At 37.8% G+C, this 27,483-nt stretch overlaps 1 protein-coding gene across 4 annotated transcripts in view; it reads left to right on the forward strand.

Annotated features, from left to right (window-relative positions):
* ERO1B (endoplasmic reticulum oxidoreductase 1 beta) overlaps positions 1 to 27,483 on the forward strand; it is a 72,999-nt gene that overhangs the window by 26,514 nt on the left and 19,002 nt on the right. For 2 of the 4 annotated variants that reach the window (XM_086382807.1, XM_086382808.1), the window contains exons 3-9: positions 1,584 to 1,667; positions 6,990 to 7,031; positions 7,877 to 7,939; positions 8,402 to 8,484; positions 19,831 to 19,904; positions 25,155 to 25,275; positions 25,413 to 25,459. In XM_086382807.1, the coding sequence (XP_086238933.1) occupies positions 1,584 to 1,667; positions 6,990 to 7,031; positions 7,877 to 7,939; positions 8,402 to 8,484; positions 19,831 to 19,904; positions 25,155 to 25,275; positions 25,413 to 25,459 (514 nt within the window). The remainder of the gene's footprint in view (positions 1 to 1,583; positions 1,668 to 6,989; positions 7,032 to 7,876; positions 7,940 to 8,401; positions 8,485 to 19,830; positions 19,905 to 25,154; positions 25,276 to 25,412; positions 25,460 to 27,483) is intronic. The other 2 variants (XM_086382809.1, XM_086382810.1) reach the window with 1 other exon arrangement.

The following is a 27,483-nucleotide window of genomic DNA, read 5'->3' on the forward strand; positions in this document are numbered from 1 at the left end:
GATACTGGGGTGAAATAATGAACCAGGCAAAATCCCCATCCTTACAGTGAGGGGTCAGACAATAAGTAGATAATATTCAGGTAGTGATAAATGCTATCATGATACAGCGTGTAGGGTGCTTACTGGGCATTACTTTAGAGAGTCTGGTCAGAAAGGTCTCTGCTGAGGTGATCTTTGAGAGAACCAGAGTCAGACATGACTGAGTGACTGAACTAAACTGAAAGACCTGAGGGGATTGAGCCATAAAAGATCTGGAGGAGCCACTGAAAAGGCCCTGAGACAGGAAGGAACTTGGTGTGTTCCCAGCCAGAAGGCCATTGTGCCTGGAGGTCTGTGGGAGGAGACAGGTCAGAGAGGTGGTAGGAAGCCAGGCGATGAAGGGCCTGTGGATTTAAGGTGATGGGAAGCTGTGGGACGGTTTTGAGCAGGGCTTGGTATGCTCTGAATTGTGTTTTAAAGAGCTGATTGTAGCTACTGTGTTAGAGACTAGATAGCAGTAGACGCCGGAAGACTTGCAGTAGTTGGGGCAGGAGTAGGTGGTGACAGAAGAGATGGTGAGAAGTGAACGATGAATTGTTTGCAGGGGATAAAGGAAAGGGAGGAAGTAAAAATAAAGCTTTGATTTTTGGCTTGGGCAATCCATGTGGAGGTACTATTGAATTAATGCCTTCCTGTTAGGTTTAGAATATGAAAACCAGAGTTTGTCCCTGCTGAAATGTCCTGCATGGTCTTGCCTATCTCTCCCTCATTCCCTGCCACTCCCTGCTGCTGCTGCTGCTGCTAAGTCGCTTCAGTCGTGTCCGACTCTGTGCGACCCCAGAGACGGCAGCCCACCAGGCTCCCCCGTCCCTGGCGTTCTCCAGGCAAGAACACTGGAGTGGGTTGCCATTTCCTTCTCCAGCAACTCCCTGCCTTCCCCTCTAAAAGTCAGTGAAACTAAGTCAGCTTCTCAATTCCCAGAACCATCCCAGTCCTGTTACCTTTCCATACACACATTTCTACCAACTAAAACACCACCTCCTCCTCAGATGCTTCCAGCCACAGCTCTGATATTTTCCATCACAGAACTCTGGATTTTCCTTTGTAGCACCTACCAGAATTTGTAATTAAGTAAGCACTCAAATAGATGATTCCTGGTTCCCCCAGGAGACTATACGCTGCAGGGAGGGTGTGCTTTTTCTGCCTCTGGAGCCTACACAGTGCCTGGTGCAGAATGGGTGCTCAGTGCACTTCTGTTAAGGGAGTGGGTGCCTGGGAGAACCTGGTCAGTGGGTGATGGTAAGGAGATGGGAGACATTATACAGTGGTCCTGTAATGCTTTCCAGGTTCTTCAGATGAGCAGTGTGCTTGGACTTTATTCCTTTTTGAAGTGTCAGAGGACTAATAGCATTTATTTTTAAAAATTTATATTAGACCTTGGATGTCTGAAAAACTTGAGTGGTTTTAACTTCTGAGCTGTACAAATGCCACAGGGTAGGATGCTTTTCTTTCACCACCAGGTCGCTGGTGCCCAGCACAGTGATACTTAGCCCTGTAAGACTGTGACACATGTTGACTAATGCTCATTCATTCTTTCTCTCAAGGTTAACCTGAAGCGACCGTGTCCTTTCTGGGCAGAAGATGGCCATTGTTCAATAAAAGACTGTCATGTGGAGCCTTGTCCAGAGGTAAAATAAATTTTTTAAAAATCAAGAAAAGAAATGCTTTCTCTTGGGCTTTTAGATAAGCATGAACTCTACATTTTAGGCTTATGTCAGAGCATTTGGACTTGGCATCAGATTCATATGCCCTCAACTTTCTTCTTTTTAACCAGGTTATAGAAGATTTAGTCTGTACTTGCCACCAAAATGTGTTTGAAGACACTCATGTATCCAGTGATGTTGGTGACTGGATGTAGAACTAGAGTCTGATTCTAAAATGGAGCCCTATTCTAGGACAGGATCTACAGTTAGCTGTTATTTCATGCTTTATTGAATCTGCATCTTGTTTCGTGGGCAAAGAAAATGCTACTAGACCTTAAATCTCAAACTTAGAGTGGGAATTAGAGTGAAAAAAGTTGGGAAATTCAAAGCTTGGAATTAGATCTTCACTTGGTCTCGTTACATTGGGAAGGGAAAGGGCTGTACTTATTAGTAGGGGAATGCTACATTTCAGACTTTATTTTTTGACATCTAGCATTATTAATTATAGTCCTCTTTGACAGTTTCTTGCCGGGAAAATCCCATGAATGGAGGAGCCTGGCAGGCTACAGTCCATATGGGTCGCAAAGAGTCGGACATGACTGAGCGACTTCTCTTTCACTTTTGACAGTAATTAGTTATAAGCTGTATTTTCATTTTACTTTTTTTGTTCTATTACGTAAAATCAGTCTAGTTTTTGCCTTACAAACAGAAAAAACATCTGAACCAATGTCCTTTCTAAAGGGAAAATTAAAAAAAAAATTATTCACATTTTCCTTTAAGAATAAAATGTTTTAACTTTTCAGTTTGAAATAATTTCAGACCTACAGAAAAGTTGCAAGAATAGTACAAACAATTCCCATATACTTTTTATCCATATTTTCCCAAATGTTAAATGTTGATCAAGTTTGCTTTCTTCTTCCATTTATATGTATATATTAATATTATTATTTTTTGAACCATTTAGATATGTTACTGACATGATCTTTTATCCTTAAATACTTCAGTGTATATTTCTTTAAAAACAAGATTATTAACCATAGTGTAATTAACAAAATCAGGAAATTAATATTTATATAATATTAATGTCTGTAGACTTTAATCACAGATCACCAGCTGACTTACTAATGTGCTTTTACAGAAATAGCAACAACAACAACTAAGTTTCTGACCCAGAATCATACCTTGCATTTGGATGTCGTATCTCTTTAGTCTTCTTTAATCTGGAATAGTCCTTCAGTGTTCTTTTCTCTTTTGTTGTCTCTTTAACAAACCCCTTCCCTTCCTCCTTTCCTTTTTCTCTTCCTCCTTTCCTTAAAATACACCAGTTATTTTGAGACTACCTCTTATTTTGGGTTTTTCTGGCCGTTTCTAATGATTGCATTCAGGTCATGCACTTTGGACAGTACACCATAGAAGGTATGTTGTGTCCTTCTCAGTGTCCTGTTGGGAGGCAAATTACGTCATCATGATTACATGATTAGGCTTGTATGGGCCATATTTCTTCTTGGAATAAGAAGAAATAAACTGGGAAACATTTTTTGAAACTATGAAAACATCCAGTTTTTTATCGTATTTTTACCATTGTGGTTTTAGCATCCACTCATGATTCTTGCCTGAATTATTTATATGATGATTGTCCAATTGTGATTTTTCTGATTCCATTTCTTCTACATTAGTTGACATTCTACTGCATAAAGAGCTTTTCCTTTATTTATTGTATGTTTATGTCAATATGGACTTGAATTATTATTTTAATTTAATATCATTACTATCATTATGATTTTTAATAACAGCTTTATTCAGACATAATTGCCCTACCATAAAATTAACTCATTCTAAAGTCACAATTCAGTGAATTATAGTATATTACAGAATTGCACAACAGTCATCACTATCTAGGTGTGATACATTTCACTGCCCCAGAAAGAAACCCCTACCTATGAGTTTCCCTGTTTCCTACTCTCTCCTGCTGGAAACCACTAATCCGTTCTGTCTCTATGAATTTGCCTATTATGGACACTTCATGTAAATAAAATCATACAGTATGTGATCATCTGTGACTGGTTTCTTTCGCGTAGCATAATGTTTTGAAGGTCCATCCATGCTATAGTGTGTATCAGTACTTCATCCCATTGCCGAGTAGTATTCCATTGTATGGGTATGCCTCATCTTGTTTATTTATCAGTTGATGGACATTTGGAGTGTTTCCACTTTTTGGCTACTATGAATAATGAATAAATATCCAGGCACAGATATTTGTGTGTACAAATGGTTTTCAATTCTCTTAAGTATGCTTTGGAGTGAAATTGCTAGATCATATAGTAACTTTAACTCTTGAGGAATTGCCAAACTGTTAACCATTGTGGCTGCATCATTTTACATGGACTCTAGCAATGCATGATGGTTCCAGTTTCTCTACATACTTGTGAAAACTTGTTGCTGTCTTATCCTTGTTTTGTTTTGGTGTGGGCTTTCTCTAGTTGCGGCAGGTGGGGTCTATTCTTCATTGTGGTGCACGGGCTTAGAAGCCATGACTTCTCTTGTTGTGGAGCACAGGCTCTAGGTGTGCGGGCTTCAGTGGTTGCAGCACACAGGCTCAGTAGTTGTGGCCTATGGGCTTAGTTGCTCTGCAGCATGTGGAGGCATGTGGAATCTTCCTGGACCAGGAATTGAACCCATGTCTGCCTCATTGGCAGGCAGATTGCTATCCACTGTGCCACCAGGGAAGTCCTCTGTATTATGTTTTATTTTAGCCGTCCTTACAAATGGCATCTCATTTTGCTTTTGATTTGCATTTCCCTGATATCAGGTATCTTTTCAGGTGCTTATTAGCCATTTGTATGTATTCATCAAAAGCATGTCTGTTCAAATACTTGGCCCATTTTTAAATTGAGTTGCCGTTTTACTGCTGAGCTGTAAGAGTTACTTTGCACAGTATATGTTTTTATGTTAAAATATCAGTTTCTTATTGTCTACAGTGGATTATCCTCTGTAGTCTTAAATTTTTTTTTTAACCTTTTATTTTTTACTGGGGTAAACCCAATTAACAATGGTGTGATAGTTGCAGGTGAACAGTGAAGAGACTCAGCCATACATATACATGTATCTATTCTCTTCCAAACACCCCTCCCATCCAGGCTGCCACATAACATTGAACAGAGTTCCATGTGCTGTACAGTAGGTCCTCGTTGGTTATCCATTTTAAATATAGCAGTGTGTACATGTCCAGCCCAAACTCCCTGACTATCTCTTCCCTCCGCCCTATCCCCCATAAGTTCGTTCTCTTAAGTCTGTGAGTCTTTCTGTTTTGTAAGTTCATTTGTATCATTTCTTTTTAGATTCCACATATAAGGGATGTCATACAGTATTTCTCCTTCTCTGTCTTGTAGTCTTAAATTTCTAACAAAATAAGTGAAAGTGTTCATTTGCATGTAAATCCCCAACGTAAGAAATCTAATACAGGTATTTAAAAATTTGTCTCTTCCCTTCCCAATGCCATCTTCTTTCATTTCTTTCTGGAGATAAAAACTATCCCATTATATTGGTTCTTTTAATTAATGTGAGGATATTTGTATTTCTCTCTCTTTGGGGGAGAATTTAGTAGGCATTTCATATTGAACCCAAACTTGTCATGGTACGGAGTTACAATTTGCATTCTATAATTTGAAGTCTAATTTAATCGTGAGGCTCACTTAATTTTGTAATTTGCAGACTGCTTCATATTGTTAGTGGCAATGGCCAGGTTTATTTCATGTTTGATTTTAGTTATTAGCTTTACATTTGTCATTGCTTTTAATAATTCTCTTTTGTGATTTTTATGTTATACATGAGTATCATCTGTGGTGCCTATCCCAATATATCTCAGTAGCCTGTATTAAGATTCGCTTAAGTCACAAGTTACTGCATCTAGCATCAAACCTTTTAAAAAGCTGCAAGTACACTTTTATTTTACCGTATTATGTGAGTTAGAAGACAACAGTGAGAGGGCACTTTTAATAAGTATTTCGTACTTTAAATTCAGGGTCTTATAACTGTAACTGTTACATTTGGCTTAAGTTTTATAGTTTTCTCTCTTCTGCCCTCTGTTTGTGGTGCTAGAAAACATTGAAATTATAAAATATTGGCAGCAAGTAATGTTTTAACTACATGATCTCTTTGTTCATTGGGGAAAAATTTCTTATCATTATTGTTACTTACATTCTTCAGCCTGACAGAAAAATATTTATTCTGAAAATTTCATTAAGTTTTATCTATGAAACATGAAAAAGTTTTAATAGGTAATTTGCTATTAATTTGATAATCCATAGATTCAGATGTTGGAAATCAGTCCCCTGGTATGATCTGAGGATCAACCCGAGACTGTCTGCTTTCAGATATGATTTTTATTTAAGATTGTGTTTGATAAACCAGTTGTAATAATTCATAGATTTATTTATGCTTGAGATAAATTATTGGTTTTACAGAAAAGATAGACCTATATACAGTTCTTACTGTATATAGTAAGAACTGATGCAGTTCTTACATTGGTAAACCTTAGGTTAATCATGAACCAAAGAGCTTACTCTTTAAAAAAAATTATTGAAGTGTGGTTGATTTTGTTGTTTAGACATTACGTCATGTCCACAATGTTGATAATTTCTGCTGTATAGCAAAGTTACTCAGTTATAATACTTTTTTATATTTTTTCCCATTTTTTTTTTTCACAGGATGCTGAATTTAGTTCCCTGTGCTGTACAGTAGGGCCTTGTTGTTTACGCATCCTACATACAGTAGTTTGTATCTCCTAACCCCAAACTCCCAGTCCTTCCCTCTCCCACACCCTCCCCCTTGCCAACCACAGTTCTGTCAAAGAACTTGCTTTTTAGTATTAATTCAAAATTATCTAAACTTTAAATGTCAACTTTGAGCAAAACTTTTAATTGAACATAATAAATTTCAAATAATTTTGAATTTTTAAAAAGTTGTTTCTGTGGAAAGAAAGTTTATGGAAAAAGTGATTTTGCTAGGGTCTTTTTGAACCTAAAAATTATATAAACTATTATTTACTGCATTGAGAGTTATTAGAGCTGATTATGACAACCTTTGTCTTTCAGTTTTCTGTACTGTGATTTACAAGCCTGTACATTGGGGTAGTTCTTTACCTTTCATCTCAAGAGGTAGTGTGAAAATAAAATTTGAATGAATGTATATTTTCTCCTCGTGGACTAAAACAGTCTTTGAATTAGGATAGTGTCATTAATAATTTGTGAAAAAAATCTCAAGAAATATAAAGATCATTTTCTAAATTTTTATTGTTGTTCTTTTAAGAGTAAAATTCCAGTTGGAATTAAAGCTGGGAATTCTAATAAGGTAAGTCACTTTTCTTCATTAAATATTTCTGCTTTACGTAGTGAAACTTGCCCCTTACTGCTTGATGTGGTTGCAAAAGAGAACCATAATATGGTTAGCTGAGAATGGACACGTTTTTGCCTGAAAATCCCAAATCCCTAATTTTGTAGCAAGTCATGAGGTATAATATATTCTTACAATTAAATTATATAGCTTCTTTTGAAATACTTTAGTTCTGTTTTTAGAACTTCTAGAAGAACTATAAAACATAACTACAGTGTCAGTTTCCCTAATCAGCAGGTGTTTTATCTGGCATGCGATTTTACTCTTCTTTTTCAACAAGATAATCATACCCTGTCTCTCTGCTTCCTAATGCATTTGCTCTCCATTTTGTTCTTATACTCTCTACTGTTTGCAGTCTTTTGTACTCACCCTTTTTTATGTATTTTTGTTTCAGATCTAAAATAAATAGTATAAAGATAATTGAAATTCCTTCTGAACTCTGTCCCAGTCCCATTATATAATAATATTTCCTGCCTCCTTAGAGCTAGCCACTTTGCTGAAGTTGTCGTGTATCCTTCTGTGATACTTTTTATGTTGTATTATACATGTATCTACAAGTAATATATAGAACTTTTACTTGAAATTTTTAAAACTTTAAAATAAATTTATATTTTGTGTTTCTTCAAGTTAAAAACATTTTTTGCTTAATAGTTTTACTCAGTATTGGCTTTTAACATTTTGTCTCTGCTGATATATGTAGATTTTGTTAATTTTAATAGCTGTAAAATACTCAGTTGTATAGATATTTGTATAATTGTGTGACTAGCCATTCCTCTGTTGATAGACATTTCAATTGTTTTCAGGTTTTTGCTATTACAAACAATGACGCACTGGCATCTTTGTCTTTCGTCGAATTGTGCACATATGTAAGAGTTTCTTTAGGTCTATATTTAGAAGTAAGATTGCTGGGCCAAAGGGTATGCCTATCTCAACATTATGAGAGAGTACCAAATAACTTTCTAGAGTGATTCTTGTTTTTAAACGTTGCTCTGGATATAGATTCAGCAGTAGGACTGCTGGCTCAAGGATTTATTCATATTTGCAGCTCTATGTAAATATTCAGTTACTTTTGCAAGAGAGTCTTCTCAGTTCACATCATCACCAACATACCAATGCAAATTGCTACATTTTTAATGTCTTTGCTTACTTATTAGGTGGAAATTTGTGACATATTTTCATTTGTATTTTCTTCTCTGTGTTAGGGATTTTGATGATAGGATGTATCTATATTTAGTATATATTATCATTGACAAATTGACTCTTCTGCCAATGGAAAATGAAATAAAGGTAATAATTATCACTAAACTTACTTATGAACTTCCTTTCAGTACTCGAAAGTGGCAAATAATACCAAAGAATTAGAAGACTGTGAGCAAGCTAGTAAACTGGGAGCAATTAACAGCACATTAAGGTAAATTTTATGTTAGTAGTGTTAAGAAAATATTCTCTTGTTTAATTTATTTGCATTAGAAATCTTCGATTTTTCTTGTGATTTTGATTAAACAGTAGTTTCAACTAATTTTTGAAAGGAAGAAGTCCTTTATCCTAAATTCCATGATAGCTTTCCTTCTTGTCTAATTTGTTCTTAAATTTCTGTCATCAGTAATGACTATTAAAAAGGAAAAATTCAGGCAGTTTCTCAGCTAACAGGGTTTATGGGTCATTCTTTCTGATTATTATAGAAAAAGAAACTTGAATCTCTAAGTTTTTTTTTAAATAGTAATTCATTGCGGGAAGGAGAGGGTGAGATGATTTAAGAGAGTAGCACTGAAACATATATATTACCATATGTAAAATAGATAGACAGTGGGAATTTGCTATATTCCTAAAGCCAGTGCTCTGTGACAACCTGGAGTGGTGGGATGGGGATGGAGGTCTAAGAGGGAGGGGATATACGTATACCTGTGACTGTGACTGATTCATGTTGATGTATGGCAGAAATCATCACAATATTATAATTATCCTCCAATTAAAAATAAAAATGGTAATTCAATCTATATGTTGCATTTTGACTATTAAAGGTTTCTATTAACATAACTGTTACAATGCATACATTTTTTTTTTCTGTTGACTTTTCTTTATTTGCTCTAAGTACAAACCTGCTTTTGAAGGCCAACATAAATAATTTGTAAATGGTCTCAGATAATGCAGTATAAAATGAGTGAGCAGAAGGCAGTATAATAGAAGTTCTTTTTATTTTTCTTGTTTAGATATGTAGTTGTGTACTATAAATGTTAAAGACTTAATAAAGTTAGCAGTTTTATGTATCTGATTTACTCATGAAAATTCTAATGTAGAAAATTAGAAATAATGGTATAATAAACACCCATATATCCACTACTCCAAATGAATAAGTGTTAACATTATCTACCATGTTTTTGAGAAAAATGTCAAAGACAAATTTGAAATTCCACATGTTTCTTTCTCAGTCCCTGTTTTCTTCCCTTTTTTCTTAGAAGTAAATTTGGTGTATATCTAGTCCATATTTTTATTTTTAGTTTATAATATAAACTATATGTAGATACATAGATGTAGTTTGTGTAGAAGATTTTATTTTTCCTTTATGTAAATTATATATGTTAAATAACATTCTGAAATGCTGCACATTTTGCTTTCTAGATATATCCATGTTAAAACTCAGAGATTTGCCTCGTTCTTTTAGCTGATGAATGGTTTTCATCATATAAAGTGAAAGTGAAAGTCGCTTAGTCATGTCCAACTCTTTGGGACCACAGGGACTATCTACAGTCCATAGAATTCTCTAGGCCAGGGTACTGGAGTGGATAGCCTATCCCTTCTCCAGGGGATCTTCCTGACCCAGGAATCGAACTGGGGTCCCCTGCATTGCAGGTGGATTCTTTACCAACTGAACTGTCAGGGAAGCCCAGTGTTCATCAATGGGAAATAGACAAGTAAAATATGGTATTCCCCTACTGATGACCAGGAGTGAAATTGTTGAATCTGAGGACTGCTGTCTTACAGCTGCTCTTTTTTTTTTTTTAATGTTTATTTGCATATAGTTGCTTAGCTGTTCTTCATATTGCCTAATGGCTTTCTAAAATACTTGTGTGGCTGTGTGTTGCCTCCAACACCAAGAACTTGTTTTGTTGTCCACATCTTTGACAAAAATTGATAATGTTTAACTGTGAAATAGTATCTCATTTTTGTTTATATTTTATTGATTACCAGTGAGTTTGGGCATTTTTTCCTTCTGTTTATTGGGCATTCGGGTTTCTTATTCATTCAACAAATGACTGCCAGGCACTATCCTAGGGATATAGCAGTGTTCATGAGAAACAGATTCCTCCCCATGTGCAGCTTAAAACAAGTAAAGTCAATGAGAAGTAAGTCAAATGATGATGAGTGCCAGGGAAAAAAATAATGCAGGGAAGACTGAGAGAGAGGCCTTGGAGTAAAGGTGCTTGCACTGCTTTAAATTGGTGGTCCAGTGGTTAAGACTCTGCCTTCCAATACAGGGAGCCCACTTTTGATCCCTGGTCAGAGCCTGGTGGGCTGCCGTCTATGGGGTCGCACAGAGTCGGATACTACTGAAGCAACTTAGCAGCAGCAGCAGCAGCAGCAGGGAACTAAGATCCCACATGCGTGGAGGTGCAGCAACAGATAAATAAATAAATAGTCCAAGAAGACTAGAGTGATAACAGGCAAAGTGCTCTTGAAGGCAGGAGTCATGATACTATGACTGCAGGGGAGGGAGTGGTGGTGTTGGGGTTGGTGGGTGGTGGGGATGAGTACTCCAGGCATGCATAATGGTTAGTAAAAGGCCCTGAGGTTGGAGTGTGCCTTGACTTCTTGAGGAATCACATGGCCAGTGTGGCTAGAGAAAAGTGAACAAGAACAAAATAGTAGGAGATAAGATCAAAAGGTGCTGGGGGAGGAGTGGCCAAGGGAAGTGTAGGGTGGAGATCTCATAGAGTCTTGAAGACCCTTAACTATGAATATTGATTTCAAACTGAGTGGAATGAAAAATTACTGGAGGATTTTGAGAGAGTGGGTTTGGCGGAGCCAGGTCTGTGGAAGCCTGGTTGTATGGTTATAGTAGTATCCTTCTAAGACATGATGGTGATTCAGTTTAGACTGGAGTGATAGCAGTAGAACCCCCAGGAAATTTGACTTTGGAGAGCAGTGGGATTTGATTCAGTTCAGTCAGTTCAGTCGCTCAGTCGTGTCTGACTCTTTGCGACCCCATAGACTGCAGCACGCCGAGCCTCCCTATCCATCACCAACTCCCAGAGTTTACTCAAACTCATGTCCATTGAGCTGGTCATGCTATCCAACCATCTCATCTTCTGTCATCCCCTTCTCCCACCTTCAGTCTTTCCCAGAATCAGGATCTTTTCAAATGAGATAGTTTTTCACATCAGGTGGCCAAAGTATTGGAGTTTCAGCTTCAAATTCAGTCCTTCCAATGAATATTCAGGACTGATTTCCTTTAGGATGGACTGGTTGGATCTCCCTGCTGTCCAAGGAACTCTCAAGAGTCTTCTCCAACACCACAGCTCAAAAACATTAATTCTTCAGCACTCAGCTTTCTTTATAGTCCAACTCTCATGTCCATACATGACCACTGGAAAAACCATAGCCTTAACTAGACGGACCTTTGTTGGCAAAGTAATGTCTCTGCTTTTCAATATGCTGTCTAGGTTTGTCATAACTTTTCTTCCAAGGACTAAGTGTCTTTTAATTTCATGGCTACAGTCACCATCTGCAGTGATTTTGGAGCCCAGAAAAATAAAGTCTGCCACTTTTTCCATTGTTTCCCCATCTATTTGCCATGAAGTGATGGGACCAGATGCCATGATCTTAGTCTTCTGAATGTTGAGCTTTAAGCCAACTTTTTCACTCTCCTCTTTCACTTTCATCAAGAGGCTCTTTATTTCTTCTTTGCTTTCTGCCATAAGGGTGGTGTCATCTGCATATTTGAGGTTATTGATATTTCTCCCGGCAATCTTGATTCCAGCTTGTGCTTCATCCAGTCCAGCGTTTCTCATGATGTACTCTGCATATAAGTTAAATAAGCAGGGTGACAGTATACAGCCTTGGTGTACTCCTTTTCCTATTTGAAACCAGTCTGTTGTTCCATGTCCAATTCTAACTGTTGCTTCCTGACCTGCATACAGATTTCTCAGGAGGAAGGTAAGGTGGTCTGGTATTCCCATCTCTTTCAGAATTTTCCACAGTTTGTTGTGATCCACACAGTCAAAGGCTTTGGCATCGTCAGTAAAGCATAATTAGATGTTTTCCTGGAACTCTGTTGCTTTTTTGATCATCCAGCGGATGTTGGCAAGTTGATCTCTGGTTCTTCTGCTTGAACATCTGGAAGTTCACGGTTCACGAACTGTTGAAGCCTGGCTTGGAGAATTTTGAGTATTACTTTACTAGCATGTGAGATGCGTACAATTGAGCAGTAGTTTGAGCATTCTTTGGCATTGCCTTTCTTAGGGATTGGAATGAAAACTGACCTTTTCCAGTCCTGTGGCTCCTGCTGAGTTTTCCAAATTTGCTGGCATATTGAGTGTAGCAAAGGGATTTGATTACAGAACTTTATACAGGACTGGGGAAACAGACTCTTGGAGGTCACAGACAAAACCTTATGTGCACCTGACCCAGGAGGAAGGAGCAGTGGCCCCACAAGAGACTGACCCAGACTTGCCTATGAGTGTCCAGGAGTCTCTGGTGGAGGTGTGGGTTGGCAGTAGCCTGCTACAGGGTCAGGGGCACTGAGTGTGGCACTGCATGCCTGGGACCACATGCACGGGACCTTTTGAAGGAGGTCGCCATTATCTTCATTACCTCCACCATAGTTTGCTCTCAGGTCAAACAACAGGGAGGGAACACAGCCCCACCCATCAACAGAAAATTGGATTAAAGATTTACTGAGCATGACCCATCAGCAGGAAAAGACCCAGTTTACCCCACAGTCAGTCTCTCCCATCAGGAAGCTTCCATAAGCCTCTTCTCTTTATCCATCAGAGGGCAAACAGAAGGAAAACCACAATCACAGAAAACTAATCAAACTGATCACATGGACCACAACCTGTCTAACTCAGTGAAACTATGAGCCATGCTGTGTGGGCCACCCAACAGATGGGTCATCATGGAGAGTTCTGACAAAACATGGTCCACTGGAGAAGGCAGTGGCAAACCACTTCAGTATTCTTGCCTTGAGAACCCCATGAACAATATGAAAAGGCAAAAAGATATGACACTGAAAGATGAACTACCCAGGTTGGTAGGTGCCCAATATACTACTGGAGAAGAGTGGAGAAATAATACCAGAAAGAATGAAGAGATGGAGCCAAAGCGAAAACAACGCCCAGTTGTGGATGTGACAGGTGATGGAAGTAAAGTCCGATGCTGTAAAGAACAGTACTGCACAGGAACCTGGAATGTTAGGTACACGAATCAAGGTAAATTGGAAGTGGTCAAACAGGAGATGGCAAGAGTGAACATCAACATTTTAGGAATCAGTGAAGTAAAATGGACTGGAATGGGTGAATTTAACTCAGATGACCATTATACCTACTACTGTGGGCAAGAGTCCCTTAGAAGAAATGGAGTAGCCATCATAGTCAACAGAAGAGTCCAAAGTGCAGTACTTGTGTCCAGTCTCAAAAATTACAGAATGATCTCTGTTTGTTTCCAAGGCAAGCCATTCAATATCACAGTAATCCAAGTCTCTGCCCCAACCACTAATGCCGAAGAAGCTGAAGTTGAACGGTTCTGTAAAGACTTACAAGACCTTCTAGAACTAACACCCAAAAAAGATGTCCTTTTAGTTATAGGGGACTGGAGTGCAAAAGCAGGAAAACAAGAAATACCTGGAGTAACAGGCAAGTTTGACCTTGAAGTACAAAATGAAGCAGGGCAAAGGCTAACAGAGTTTTGCCAAGAGAACGCACTGGTCATAGCAAACACCCTTTTCCAACAGCACAAGAGAAGACTACACATGGACATCACCAGATGGTCAACACCGAAATCAGATTGATTATATTCTTCGCAGCCAAAGATGGAGAAGCTCTATATAGTCAGCAAAAACGAGACCAGGAGTTGACTGTGGCTCAGATCATGAACTCCTTATTGCCAAATTCAGACTTAAGTTGAAGAAAGTGGAGAAAACTACTAGACCATTCAGGTATGACCTAAATCAGATCCCTTCCAATTATACAGTGGAAGTGACAAATAGATTCAAGGGATTAGATCTGATAGAAAGAGTGCCTGAAGAACTATGGACAGAGGTTCATGACACTATATCGGAAGCAGGGATCAAGACCATCCCCAAGAAAAAGAAATGCAAAAAGGCAAAATGGTTGTCTGAGGAGGCCTTACAAATAGCTGAGAAAAGAGAAGCGAAATGCAAAGGAGGAAAGAAAAGATATACCCATGTGAAAGCAGAATTCCAAAGAATAGCATGGAGAGATAAGAAAGCCTTCCTCAATGATCAATGCAAAGAGATAGAGGAAAACAATAGAATGGGAAAGACTAGAGATCTCTTCAAGAAAATTAGTGATACCAAGGGAACATTTCATGCAAAGATGGGCACAATAAAGGACAGAAATGATATGGACCTAACAGAAGCAGAAGATATTAAGAAGAGGTGGCAAGAATACACAGAAGAACTATTCAAAAAAGATCTTCATGACCCAGATAACCACAGTGGTGTGATCACTCACCTGGAGCCAGACATCCTGAAATGTGAAGTCAAGTGGGCCTCAGGAAGCATCATTACGAACAAAGCTAGTGGAAGTGATGGAATTCCAGTTGAGCTGTTTCAAATCCTAAAAGATGATGCTGTGAAAGTGCTGCACTCAATATGCCAGCAAATTTGAAAAACTCGACAGTGGCCACAGGACTGGAAAAGGTCAGTTTTCATTCTAATTCCAAAGGAAAGGCAATGCCAAAGAATGCTCAAACTGCAACAAACTGCATTCATCTCACACACTAGCAAAGTAATACTCAAGATTCTCCAAGTGAAGCTTCAACAATACATGAACTGAGAACTTCCTTATGTTCAAGCTGGGTTTAGAAAAGGCAGAGGAACCAGAGATCAACCTGCCAACATCCGTTGGATCATCGAAAAAGCAAGAGAGTTCCAGAACATATTTATGTTTTATTGACTACACCAAAGCCTTTGACTGTGTGGATCACAACAAACTCTGGAGAATTCTGAAAGAGATGGGAATACCAGACCACCTTACCTTCCTCCTGAGAAATCTGTATGCAGGTCAGGAAGCAACAGTTAGAACTGGACATGGAACAGTAGAGTGATTTCAAGTAGGAAAAGGAGTACGTCAAGGTTGTATATTGTCACCCTGCTTATTTAACTTATATGCAGAGTATATCATGCCAGGCTTGATGAAGCACACCTGGAATCTGATTGCCATGAGAAATATCAATAACTTCAGATAAGCAGATGATACCACCCTTAATGGCAGAAAGCAAAGAAGAGCCTCTTGAGGAAAGTGAAAGAGGAAAGTGAAAAAGTTGGCTTAAAGCTCAACATTCAGAAAAGATCATGGCATCTGGTCCCATCACTTCATGGCAAATAGATGGGGAAACAGTGGAAACAGTGACAGACTTTATTTTTCCTGGCTCCAAAATCACTGTAGATGGTGACAGCAGCCATGAAATTAAAAGACGCTTGCTCCTTGGGAAGAAAGTTATGACCAACCTAGGCAGCATATTAAAAAGCAGAGACATTATTTTGCCAACAAAGGTCCATCTAGTCAAAGCTATGGTTTTTCCAGTAGTTGTGTATAGATGTGAGAGTTGGCCTATGGATAGTCCATGAAATTAAAAGACACTTGCTCCTTGGAGGAAATGCTATTACAAACCTAGACAGCATATTTAAAAGTAGGGGCATTACGAAAGTCATTAAGAAAGGCCAATGAAAGTCTGTATAGTCAAAGTGATGGCTTTTCCAATAGTCAATGTATGGATGTGAGAGTTGGACTATAAAGAAAGCTGAGCACCGAAGAATTGATGCTTTGAAACTGTGATGTTGGAGAAGACTCTTGAGTCCCTTGGACTGCAAAGAGTTCCAACCAGTCCATCCTAAAGGAAATCAGTCATTAATATTCATTGGAAGGACTGATGCTGAAGCTGAAGCTCCAATACTCTAGCCACGTAATGCGAAGAACTGACTCCTTGGAAAAGACCCTGATGCTGGGAAAGATTGAAGGTGGGAGGAGAAGGGGACGACAGAGGATGAGATGGTTGGATGGCATGACTGACTCTGTGGTCATGAGTTTGAGAAGCTCTGGGATTTGGTGACAGACAGGAAGCCTGGCATGCTGCAATCCATGGGGTGCAAATAGTCTGACACAACTGAGCAACTGAACTGAACTGATAGCAGTGGAAACATTGAGAAGTGGTCATATTCAGAATAGATTTTGAAGGTAGCTGCTGCTGCTAAGTTGGTTCAGTCGTGTCCGACTCTGTGCGACCCCAGAGATGGCAGCCCACCAGGCTCCCCCATCCCTGGGATTCTCTAGGCAAGAACACTGGAGTGGCTTGCCATTTCCTTCTCCAATCCATGAAGGTAGAGCTGATAGTTTTTGCTGAAGGATTGAATATGAAGGATTGTGTATGAAAACAGATAGGAGCTGTGAATAAGTACAAGATTTGGAACTAAGAAAATGAAGCTGCCACTTGCTACACTGGGGACATCCACAAGAGGAGCAGATTTGATGGGAAATTTTAGTTCAACCTTGTACTTGTTAAGTTTGAACTGCCTATGGAGATGTCAAACAGGCAGATATACAAGTCTCAGTTTCAGGGGAGAGGTCCAGACTGGAAAGAAAATGTGGGAGTCATTCAATGAATATGTGATATTTAAAAACCATAAACCTGAGTGAGATTACCAAGGAGAAAATATAAATAGAGACGTGATCCAGGGACTGGGCCTTAAGTAATCATAACATTTTTGAGGTAAATGGCCTGTTCATATTCTTTGCTATTCTCTCCTTTGGGGAAAGGGTACATTTCTAAATTAATTTGTAGGCACTCTTCATATAATCTGATAATATTTCTTTGTTGGTTATATGGGATGTTAGGGCTTGTCTTTTGATTTCACTTATAAATTTCTGTTGTTGAGCCATAGTTATTAATTTTTTTAACTTTTAAGTTTAACACACATATAATAAAGTATACAAGTCTAAGTATAAAAGTCAATTTAATTTTACAGAGTGAACCAACTCCATTAGCCACCATCCAGAATAAGGTACTTGCACCCAGGAGATCACCTTAGGTGCTTCCCTAACCATTATCACTTTGCAGAGTTAACCATGATTTTGAGTTATATTAGAAAGATTAGTTTTGCCAGCTTATATAAGTGGAATAATACAGTGTGTCTTCTTTTGTATCTGGCTTATTTTATGCAGCATTATGTTGAATAATATGGTGGATTGGCCATATGGGCCAATGGGTTTTGGCCATTTCACAGAACATTTAGGTGGCTATTTGGTGGTACGTTTGTATGCGTTTCTGTGGAGAAGTATACCTACAGGGGGAATTGTTTAGTCACCAAGTTGTGTCCAATCCTTTTGTGACCCCACGGACTACAGCCTGTCAGGGTCCTCTGTCCATGGCATTTCCCAGGCAAGAATACTGGAGTAGGTTGCCATTTCCTTCCACAGAGGCATCTTTGAACCCACACTGCCTGCATTGGCAGGCAGATTTTTTTCTTTTTTTTTTAACCACTGAGCCACCAGGGAATTAAGAACTGCCAAATGGTTTTCCAAAATGACTGTACCAAAATACATTGCTGCTAGTAGTACTGTACAGGAATTCATCATCCCACAACTTCTCTGACAACCAGTAGTGCTTTATAGAAGTGTACTTGACATTCAATACACTATACCTATTCAAAATGTACAGTGTGATGTTTTGACAAGTGTACACTCACAAAACTCAGCACAATCAAGATAATTATATATACACTCCCCAAAGTTTTCTCATGCCCCTGTGTAATCCCTCCATCCCATCTCTTCCTGCCCATTTCCCACTTTAAAGATGACTACTTTAACTCACAGCAGCATCTTGATAGGAAGCCCTAGGTTAAGCCCAAGAAATTCTTCTCTAAGTACTGCGGCATCAATCTTCAAACTGACTTTTTAGAAAAGCTGGGCTAGATGATCTCTAAGTTTCCTTCCAACTCATTTTTAAACCAAACTGGGCCAGCTCTATTAGCATTAGATTAGCATTCTATCAAAGAAGGCAATGGCAACCCACTCCAGTACTCTTGCCTGGAAAATCCCATGGACGGAGGAGCCTGGTAGGCTGCAGTCCATGGGGTTGCTGAGGGTCGGACACGACTGAGCGACTTCACTTTCACTTTTCACTTTCATGCACTGGAGAAGGAAATGGCAACCCACTCCAGTGTTCTTGCCTGGAGAATCCCAGGGACGGGGGAGCCTGGTGGGCTGCCGTCTATGGGGTCGCACAGAGTCGGACACGACTGACACAACTTAGCAGCAACAGCAGCAGCAGATGAAACAATTAGAAAACCTCATCAAATAAATGTACTAAACGTTCCTCTAAGTTAGTCATATTGCTAATAAGAAAATAGCTGTTTATGTCAAAATTGCTTTGTTCCTTACTATTTTCAGGAGAAGACTTATCTGATTAAACATGACTATAGTTATCATTTTAGTTGTAACTAGAACTTAGGCATTCTTGTTTTATTGCATCATATATGTCAACTGAGTCACTTATGGTATAAATTTTTTATTAACTTTAATTATATATTCTCATAGAAAATTCTGTGGTAAATTGGAGATTTTTATTGGTAAGGTGGTTGTAGTGCAGACAGCCTTATATACTTCATGCAGTGGTTATGCTATGCAGCAGCTTCTCAAATGCAAAATAAATTATTGGCTATGACAGTACCACGTTTAGGAATACCTGATTTATACTTAGTACATAATTTTTTGCCTTGTTTTTTTCTTTTTGTGTAGTGAGTAAAGAAGGGTGATAATACTTCTCTCATATACACTGCCGCTGTGTGTTTAAGATAGAGAAGGTCTGAGTATAGGTTAAAGGAAATATAGGTCAGGGTTTAGTTTGAGTGTAGTTGTTTCTTTATCAGTTCTCCTGGCCAGAAATCTTGTCATAGATTTTGTTAAATGTGAGGTTATGTGCAAAATGAATAATACAGTGTGATAAAAGTGACATTGATGTTACTAAGGGATGTTGGATGGAAGATCCTAGAAATGCATTTTTTTTTTTTTTAGTATTTTCGAGTGTAATATAAATATAGAAGCAATTTAAATTAAAAGAATCTTGAAAGTAAATTTAATTCCTACTTAGGAAAAAATAATACATATTTACTTTGTTTCTGCTGCTACTGCTAAGTCACTTCAGTCATGTCCAACTCTGTGCGACCCCATAGACGGCAGCCCACCAGGCCTAAGTCAACTGAAAAGACCAGCTTGAGTTTTGTGTTTAATTGCATCTTATACGTATTTGTAAATTAGTTTTCTGGTCTAAGTAATTATCATTGAACTAGGCCTAAAGTAGTTTTAATGTAGTTAAATGAAAATCACTCATGGAAATTAATATCTCTTTCATATCACTTGTTTTAATCATTGTTTCATGTGACCACTAAGTGAATTTGTAATGCCATCTAATTAATGAAGATGTGATCTCAGATTATCTATTTTTAATACACTAGAATACAGTGTCAAACTTTTCAACTCCAAATTTAATCCTTTTTCTCTTTTATTCCTCCTTCCCCTAGTAATCAAAGCAAAGAAGCTTTCATTGACTGGGCAAGATATGATGATTCACAGGATCACTTTTGTGAACTTGATGGTAATAAACTATTGTAATTACATTATTTTAACTTTAACCCTTTTAAGATACTTAAATCAGCGAAAATACAGTCAAAGTTACAGCTTTAATACACAGGGTGTTGTATGTGGATCTTATTATTCATAATAGTATTTAAGAACTGGTGTTCCAGGCCTTGTACTAAGTGCCTGAAGTTCATCATTTCTTAGCTTTACAACCACACTAATGCTGCTGCTAAGTCGCTTCAGTCGTGTCCGACTCTGTGCGACCCCACAGACGGCAGCCCACCAGGCTCCCCCGTCCCGGGGATTCTCCAGGCAAGAACACTGAGTGGGTTGCCATTTCCTTCTCCAGTGCATGAAAGTGAAAAGTGAAAGTGAAGTCACTCAGTCGTGTCGGACTCTTAGCGACCCCATGGACTCCAGCCTACCAGGCTCCTCTGCCGTGGGATTTTCCAGGCAAAAGTACTAGAGTGGGTTGAGGTGTGTATTATTTTATATCTGAGGAAACTGAGTCTCAAAAAGACTAAAAGCTTGCCCAAGATCACAGAGTAGCAAGAGGCTGAGACAGGATTCAATCCTAGATCTTATTCCCACACACGTCTTCTTTCCATTGTGACACCCCCATCTCCTATGGACCTCTAATTCAAGCCACTTAGTTATAGGTCTGTGACCATATTATAGAAATGTTCACAACGAAATTAGTTGGAGGTCTCAACAAACTAACATAAAGACACCTTCCAATATTCCAAGGACTCTAACTTGATCCCCACAGCCCTGTTTGGAATAGAATAAAGCCAGGCCACAGTTCAATAGTAACTACCATTTCTTTCAGCAGAAGATAATTGACGTGTCTCCAGATCTTTTGTCTCAGAATACTCCCAATAATTGTGCTGCATAGGCTTAGGACAATTCATTCAGCCTCTCTTTACCTTTTACCTTGGTATTATTATATTTTTTGAGGTGGAAAAGGATTTGAGGTTCAAGCACACATAATTAACAGGCAGCAGAAGTTCTTCTGAATTTTTAAAGCATCTAAAGTGGTCTGCTTTCTAAAAATTTTTTAAAGATTCGTATGTAGAATTGTGCTGTTAATACAGTCTGTAATGGGATACTTACAGGGCACTTCTCCAATATTATGGTAAATTGAGGAGACACTGGGAGAGGGAGTGTTATTACCATGGTTTATATGGTTTCAGCAAGGAAATTGTTAAGAAATCTGAACAAAGTTTTTTTTTAATATAGTGATAGGCAAATTCATAAAATATCCCTGTTATGATATTTAGAATTGGCAAAGGTTTCATCAAAGCAAGTCACTATTCCTGGGTAAGCACTCACATGGCTACCTACATAAAATCATTTTAGGATTACATAATTTAAATAACTGGTAGTTTTTATAGTTTGTGTAGGTCTTAAACATGTGAAACCATGCTACTAGTTGGATTACCACTTCTTCTGGGTAGTAATGTTCATGTGTGTCCCAAAGATTTTTTCACCTACAGTTAAAAAAAATACCATCAGAGTAGCTTTGGTGTCATTGTTATTTCAATAATCTAAATCATTAGATTAAAGCAAAAAATCTAAAGAATGTTCACCCCAGTGTATTGGAATATAGCCAAACACCCTGTTATCTGCTGATTTGTTTTTGGCTTTGTTCTTATTTGAAAGGAAGACAATCCTTATAGATCAAATAATAGGTTTTTAAATAATTTAGTGGTTTGAGGTAGGCTGCTCTCCTTACCCCTCTCTATTTATTTATTTTTTTGTTATTGTTTTTTATGCATGGCTTGCTGCTTCCTTTGCCTCAGGTTTCTGCTCAAATGTCACCTCATTAGAGAACCTGCTGTCATAAAATAGCAACCACTTTCCCTCTGTCTCTGTGCACCGCTGCCTGCTCTCAGAGCACTAAGAACTATGTGTGAGACATTATTTAACTTTATTGTCTGTCTTCAGCTAGACTATGAGCTACTTGAGGCCAAGGACTTTGTCTTTTTGTTCATAACTATGTCCCTAGTGCCTAGAACACTGCCTGGCCATGGTTCATTCCCAATAAATATCTGTTGATTGAAGTAGTTGGTTCATGTGGTAGTATTAGTTGCTCAGTCACGTCCGACTCTTTGTGAACCCACACGCTGTAGCTCACCAGGCTCCTCTGTCCATGGGATTCTCCAGGCAAGAATACTGGAGTGGATTGCCATTCCCTTCTCTAGAGGATCTTCCCAACCCAGGGATCAAACCCAGATCTCCTGCATTGCAGGCAGATTCCTTACCTTTTGAGCCACAGGGAAGTGCTAGTTGTTTCATAAATAATGTGATAGATTTTTACTTTTTTATTTTTCCCCTTTCAACAGGTTCATTGATACGTTAAAAATACTGCTTGAAATAGGAGTTTCTAAATCTGGCTGTGTATCAAAATTACTTGGGTGCTTTATAAACTATAGTTTCTCCTTGACTGAGGAAATTATGTTTTAATAGTAAATTGCAGTTTGGGGTAGCTTCAGAGATAGAAGATTGTGGGCTTAGTCCTGAGTCTATAACCTAATATTTCTGATCTGTGTCCATAAGCAAAAAGCCTGCATATTAAGTTGGCCTGTGCAACCATTACATTTTAAGAGATACATGGGTCAGGAGGGCTAGAGAATGCAATGTGGCCTCAAAACACTAATACTAAATTAGAGCAGTGAAAGGAAAATTCAATCGGATAAAAGGGGTACTTGAGGAGGAAGAAGAAATATTAGTTCAAGTTGACAAATTTACAGAATTAGGTATTTAGACTCAATAGAAATTCTTTGAATCCTTAGGTAATTGTTAGAATAGTCAGAAGGAATATCTTTGGAGTAGGTTTGTAGAGGGAGGAAGAAGAGAAAACTTTTTGAGGGGAGGATTTATTAGGGATCCAAGAGAACTATCTGAATGAACGATACAGGTGTACAAATGAAAAGAAATTATAGTTTAGGAACAAATTAGTTAACATCATGTCACAGGTGACCCCAGGAGTAAGAATGGGTGTGTTTTGTAGGGGACCTCAACCTGTGTATGCTTTTTCCCTCATATGTTCTTCATTCTGGATGTCATGAAATTCTTGTCAGCATAAGTCAGGAGTTGACAAACTTTTTCTTTTGTAAATGGGCAGATAGTAAATATTTTAGATAGACCACAACTATTATATATATTAGATAGACCGTAGTTGACATGGTCTCAGTTGTAATTGCTCAAGTCTGCCATAACAGAGTGAAAGCAGCACACAGGCAAATGAACAAGCCTTGAGTTCCCATGACACTTTCTTTACAAAACACATAGCAGACCAGGCTTGTCTCGTGGGCCATAGTTTGCTAACACTTTCTGTAGGTTAACAAAACCCACCTTTTTCATGATTTGAAAAAATATTACATTTTGTAAAACAATTTTTGGTTGAATTAAAGGAATACATATTAAGAACATGAAGAATGTAAGTTTTACTTAATTTTAAAACCTGTATAATTGATTTTGCTCATGTGACTTTCTACTCCCTTGAAGTATACTTTAAATCCATATACTTTAATATCTGAATCCAAGGATTTTTTTCTTTACTGTTTAGTTGGTTTAATTGGGTGAAGAGGGTGATACTAATTCAATCTGCACATTCATAGATGACTCTATTTAAGTGTAGGCTTATGTGTGTACACACATGTACTTTATACATATGGATGTACTTTATACATATGGACATTATGTATATGAGTATATATTTATGATATTAATTTAGTATTTAAGTTCATATAGATAACTCAGTTTTGTAAAGTGAACTAAGAATGGCTCAAAGAAATTTAAAATAATAAACAGAAATTAGTCATTATAAAGCTTTTAAAATTTTACTGTAAAAATAAAATTCATTAACTTATTTAAATTTTAATTTGTTAATTAAAAATTTTTAAATTAACTAGTCTTAAGTCTTGATTAAGAAATGTCTTTAGACAGTTTCTGTTCTTCCATTTACAAATAAACTGTTTCTATGCCTTAATTTACATAGTGGAGTATCTGTATAATGTTAGTGCTAAAAATAGAGCCAGTATTCTTTAAAATCATGTTTCCATTATCTTGAGATACCACTTGTTTACTAATGGGAAGTTGAAATTAGCTTTGTACTCTTCCTGCATCACTAAAGTACTAGGTAGTTCTCAGAAGACATGTGTCAGGATGCTCTTTTTTCCTTTTAGGATTGTGGATAATCTTAATCTATGGTCATTGAATGGCCAGTGAATATTTTTGACTGACAGGTAATGAAACTAAGAGGGACTATATTTTAATGACCATATTTGGTCTTGTTTCAAGTCAGGTGACTATATATTAATATCATTGATCAATACCATGACACCAAAAAGTAGGAAGCATATAAATAAAAGAATACATCTGTGCCAACATACATAGCACTTCAGCCTATGAGTATTATTAGATTTGTGAAGCATAGTCATTATAATTTTTGTGTAGGTAAGAAAACCTGTACTTCCCTTTTCTACCCAAAATATGAACCTCAGTAATTAAGATGATTTTTCCTTTTATCTTTTGTATCCCCCAGAGATCTCTCTCAAAATATTGTCCAAATAGTAGAGATCTAGGAAATACTTATTTGGGTTTCAACATGGAAAGTCATTATTTAATTTCAAATGTGCTAATAAGTTCTTGAAGTTGTGCCTACTAACCAATATGTTAACCAGTTAATATGTTAAATAATATATTAACATTGGTAAAAATAAATGTATAACTTTTTTTTTTTACTAGAACATGGTGTAACTCTGAATGATCAATTTTGAATCTCAAAGTTATTGTACCGTTTACTTCCTAAGTCCAAGCAGAGAGTAACAGAGAGAGCTTTTTTCATATAATATGTACTAACATGTCTCAAGTATGTGTTTAGGTAGCTATATACATGGAGGGGGCAAACACATGAAATATTAAAACACGTTATGATTTGGTTAGGTCTTTTCAGTCTTGGTGGTTTAAACTTGAGAAGTAATTAATGCCTCTAATTAAGGTAAGGGATGTTATGTTACTTAAAAGAGCACTGAGCATCCAAAAGAAAGGGAGAAGTTATTTTTCCTTTCTTAAGTTCAAGTTGTTATAAATCCTGGGTCAAGGACAATCACAAGTATGCTAACCACTCTACCTTTTAACTTGGAGATGGCTTGAAAGTGCAGTATTTCTCTAACTTTTGTGTAGCCCTGTTTGCTTTGTGATGGTAAATTTTGCATAGATGGTGACATGTAGATGGTTTTATGAATTGTTTCTTCTTCAGATGAGAGATCTCCAGCTGCTCAGTATGTAGACCTGCTGTTGAATCCCGAGCGTTACACCGGCTATAAAGGGTCCTCTGCGTGGAGAGTGTGGAACAGCATCTATGAAGAGAACTGTTTCAAGTAACTGGAGGGGGTAGGGGAAGGAGGAGGATTGACTAGCGGGAAGGTGGAAGGAAGGGAATATTTGTTTCCTTTGGAAAAAATTACGTCAAAATGTCAAACCATTTACGTCTGAATTTTGTACTTTTCTTTCTCAGGCCTCGATCTGTTTATCGTCCTTTAAATCCTCTGGCACCCAGCCGAGGTGGGTGTCTCATACATTTTCATGCTTTTGGATATTATTTACAAGATACTTTTGTAACTATGTATTGAGAAATTTTTCAGCTATTTTGTATATTTGCTAATTTGAATGATTAAAAGAATAAGCTTAGTTCTTAGTTGTATCAAGATTTCCACATGTTTTTATAATTACTGTCCTTTATTGACTGCTTGATATGTGCCAGGTCCTAAACTAGGAGCTTTATATAAAATAAATTAGAAATATGAGTAATCCATATATATTAGAGGTTCTGGGGAACTCCCGAAAATCTGGATGTCCAGGCCTTATCCCATACCAGTTGTCAGAATCTTTGGAATTAGGATCTAGGTATTGGTGATTTTAAAGCTTTCTAGATGATTCTAGTATGCAGCCAAGTTTGAGAACCAGTGGCTCCTCCTGTGCTTTTCAGACTTCAGTGTGCATACAGATCACCTGGGAGCCTTGTTAAATACCAGGTTCTGATTCTGTAGGTCTTGGGTGAGGCTCCCAGGTGATGCCCAAGTGCTGATCTGTGCACAACACTCTGAGTCAGAAGGATGCAGAGAAATACCAGAAAGTTAGGTTGCTACTTGCCACATCAAGCTGTTGAGCACAGAAAATGTGGCTTGTGTGAAAGAAACACATAAAGTTCCCATTTTATGTAATTTTAGTTCATTTAAATTAAAAAACTAAAGCAGTATAAAATATTTTTGCCCTTAAACAGAATCTTATTGTTTTGGTAGAACCACTTTAACTCTTGCATCACAAAGCAAATTGTTGATGTACTGTAATGCATGTATACCATACTTTTCAAAGTGTGGATATGAGAAAACATTACATGTTTATTAGAAAAAAATTTGAATCACATACGTGGCTGGTATTATAGTTCTATGTGACAGCATTATTGTACACAGTTGGAGGTTATTCAGTATAAAATTATTAGGCATATCTTCAATCTGTTCTCAACAAGGACCCAAACCCTGGGAGAAGCCCTGTGATTGACATCCTAATGCTTTCTTTAGACCAGGATTGATTTAGGAACTTGAATTTCCTGGTCTAGATTCATCTTTTTAGGCATTTCTCAAAACCAGAGAGATTTGGGAAGGTGGAATGAATGGACTGCTCTCAGATGTGCGCTCTGTAACAGTGTGGCATATAGTCTTCCCAGATTCATTCTGAAACTGCCTGACAAGGTAATTGGAGTATGAAGACGATGTGGATGGCTTCCTACCCTTTTTCTCTCTTTTTACTACTTTTACCTCATAGCTTTTCTATTTTCAACTTAAATGTTTTATTATATAAGATTTTATGAAAATTTAAACAATACAAAATAAAGAGGACACTCCCCCACCCCGCCCCATTCCTACCTGCCTCCATACTTTTTCTCTTCCATAGTACAGTTTGGAAGGTATCCTTCCAGACCTTTTCTATGATAACTTACTCTTTAAAAAAAAAAATTAATTATTTTATTTTTGTCTGTGCATCGTTTTCATTGCTGTGCAGGGTTTTCATTGCTGTGCAGGCTTTTCTGTAGTTGCAGCAAGGAGGGGCTACTCTCTAGCTGTGGTGGTTGGGTTTCTCTTGTTGCAGAGCACAGGCTCTAGAGTGCTCAGGCTTCATTAGTTGTGTTTTGAGGGCTTAGTAGCTTTGGCTCCCGGCCTTTAGAGCACAGGCTCAGCAGTTGTGGCGCACAGGCTTAGTTGCTCCATGGTATGTGGAATCTTCCCAGATCAGGGGTCAAACCCATGTCTCCTGCACTGGCAGGCAGATTTTTTACCACTGAGCCACCAAGGAAGACCATATGATCACTTGTAAAGCAGAAAGTACAGTTGTTCATTTAATAAAAGCATCAAATCCTAAGAAACACTTCGCTTCCATATTATGATAAACTAAGACTTGAAACTGTAGGAGAGATGAGGAGAGGAAGGAAAGTGCTCAGAGAAAAAGATAGAGGGAGGAAAGAGGAGTAGAAAAGAGAAAACAAGTGTAGAAGAGGGAGACAAAAGACTGGGTAAGGGAGAGAATGGGTC

Source organism: Bos grunniens, chromosome 28, assembly GCF_055505025.1.
Source record: "Bos grunniens cultivar Pamir isolate PY7600 chromosome 28, Bosgru_T2T1.0, whole genome shotgun sequence".
In the NCBI taxonomy this organism is placed as follows: Eukaryota; Metazoa; Chordata; class Mammalia; order Artiodactyla; family Bovidae; genus Bos; species Bos grunniens.